The 2497-nt window shown below is 27.8% G+C and overlaps 1 protein-coding gene across 1 annotated transcript in view; it reads right to left on the bottom strand.

The window, feature by feature from the left end:
• The window catches only part of LOC127740707 (glycine-rich protein DOT1), a 12972-nt gene extending 11076 nt beyond the window's left edge, over positions 1-1896 (bottom strand). Inside the window, exon 1 of the mRNA XM_052252285.1 lies at positions 1749-1896. Coding sequence (XP_052108245.1) covers positions 1749-1820 — 72 coding nt within the window. The 5' untranslated portion in view covers positions 1821-1896. The remainder of the gene's footprint in view (positions 1-1748) is intronic.
• Between the last annotated feature and the right edge of the window lie 601 nt (positions 1897-2497).

Below are 2497 nucleotides of genomic sequence, written 5' to 3'. Positions count from 1 at the left end.
AAAACACTGGTGAGAATTTGAAACCCCATGCAATGAAGCAGATGGTGGGGTCATGGTCACTTGCCACAAGCATGCTGCTCTAGAGTGTGGTGGAGTTGGTCCAAGGAGGAAGAAGGTTCGAGAAGGTGTCGAGGTAGTGATAGGCGGTGGAATGGGTCTGGAAGCTTTCAACGGAGATCGAAGATTTTGAATTAGTGATGGTTCAGAACGATTTAATAAAAGCGAAGCAGCGGATTGTGCTAAATAACTAAATATCACAAATTACTGTGGATGATTTCAACAAAAAGTCACCATAGCCACCATTTCTGTAGTGATCAGAGACGTGGCCATTTATTATATGAAATAACTGACGGTACATATAGATACATATAGCACAAGAGCATGCATGGCATGGTGCATGTATGAAGTTCGTGGTAGTTTACTAGTTCATGCACCATGCTTTATTTCTTATTTCTTAGATGCTCTATATAGTAGTTATTATTTACATGATGAACATCATTGAAACAAACACACACCTATGTATAGAGAACCCCCGGTAATAAAATCCTTCGTCTGTTGGGTCTTCTTGAGTAGCTGTACATATATACACAATAATTAATACAATACATATATATATTGGACAAAAAATTCCCAAACAAATTTTACTGTAACATAATTAGGTTTTTGAAAAATACATTTCAAGACAAGCTAGTCTCATTTAAAATGACGCAAAAAACAATCTGTTTGACAAAAGTAATTTTTGAAGATATTTTGAAAATAAAATATTTTGTTTAAAATCAAAGTGTTCGATGTGAAATTGTTTAGAAATCAGTTTGAATATTTATTCTAAAATTAATAAACAAAAATTAAAGGTAATTTGAAACTATGAATATGTGTAATAATATTAAAGATATAACATATATAATTAAAATTATTTTTTGGCCATCAATTAGTCAACGATATTTAAAAGTGTGAGCTAAAATACGTTGTTGATTACTAAATTAAAAAAATCGAATCAATGGCTAAAAATAATAGTCAAAAACAGTAATCTACTACCATTTCTAAAATTAATAGCAACAATTTTTTTAAGATAATACAAATTGTTTTATTCCTAGAATTTTTCAAAATTTTCAATTTATCCTAACATTTAAATTATAGAAGTAACTTTTCTAAAACTTGTAAAATATAGGTCAACAACAAAAGTTAACATGAGAATTGAATCAGAGATACATTTGAAAACACTTAGAAAGATTTGTATGTATAAAATTAAATTAATTTAAATATTTAAATATATAAAATTAAAAAATTATGAGCGAATTAAAGTCTGCTTTACTCTCTAGTTTAGATATAGTGAATAATAACGATCATTTAGATTTTTCTAGTATATTAGTGTACTTGTCCATAAAACTATATAATTTAGCACGTTAATTTATAATAGTAAGAAAAGGGAAAGAAGTCAAAATAACATTTTTGGTGGTTAAATTAAAGTTAAAATAGCTTTTAAGTACTTCATGATAAACTTAAAAGAGTAGTTTTGACTTTTGAGTTAATGGTGAAATCAATCATGCATGAAAATAGGCGTGCAAAAAAAATTTATACAAATATGTTACGTTTATGTTAAAAATTAATTATTTAATACAAAATACATATTTTAAATAAATTATATAATATATACTAGTGCATATATAATATTTTAAAAATTCATTTGCGAATTGTTATTTTACAGATATACCTTGTTTCTCATCTTTGAATGGTTGATCAACTGCCACCACAGCAGAGATGAGCAACAATGTGCAAAACAAGCAGAAAAAGAAAAAGGGCTTGGTATTCATATTTGCCATTGTGATTAATTAAAAGATATGTAGTGAAAGTGCATGTACTATGCGTTCCTCCTCCACACTATTTATAGTGATAAATGAAAAAGAAGATAGATCAAAGTGGTTGAAAAATTAAATGATAACCTTCCTTAAATACAACCTAAAACATTTATATTTCGATTGGGTTAAATTGCAACGAAATGAAGGGTCAACGAAGCTTATCAACACCGATTGAGCCATTCGATTTTAGAGCGTAAAATGTGAATAGTAGGACGCGTGGGAAAACTTAGGTAAGCAAATTGATGAAACCATGGCAACTGGCAAGTGGCCTTGGGAATATATATGCTAACCAGTATTATTGCCTCATGCATGTATAATGTAACGTAAAGGACTCTGAAGGGTAGCAATTAATATACTCTCTATTTTTAAAAATAATTTTTATTATATATGATTTATATAAAAAATATTTTTACTTTTTATTATTACTTAAACCAAAATATTTTTTAATAAAAATACAAAATCCTTACGGCTAGAATTCAAAATACTAAAAATCTAAAATTATATTGTAAAAGAATAAACCGTTAATTTGAATTACTTGATCGGATCTGATCTAATAAAATGATCAGATCGATCTTATTACTTAATAATTCAATCAGGTATCTCTAAATACTTATTATTTTGATTTATGTTATATTTATTTA

This window comes from Arachis duranensis, chromosome 7, assembly GCF_000817695.3.
Source record: "Arachis duranensis cultivar V14167 chromosome 7, aradu.V14167.gnm2.J7QH, whole genome shotgun sequence".
NCBI lineage: Eukaryota > Viridiplantae > Streptophyta > Magnoliopsida > Fabales > Fabaceae > Arachis > Arachis duranensis.
This window is presented reverse-complemented; position numbering and strand designations above follow the sequence as displayed.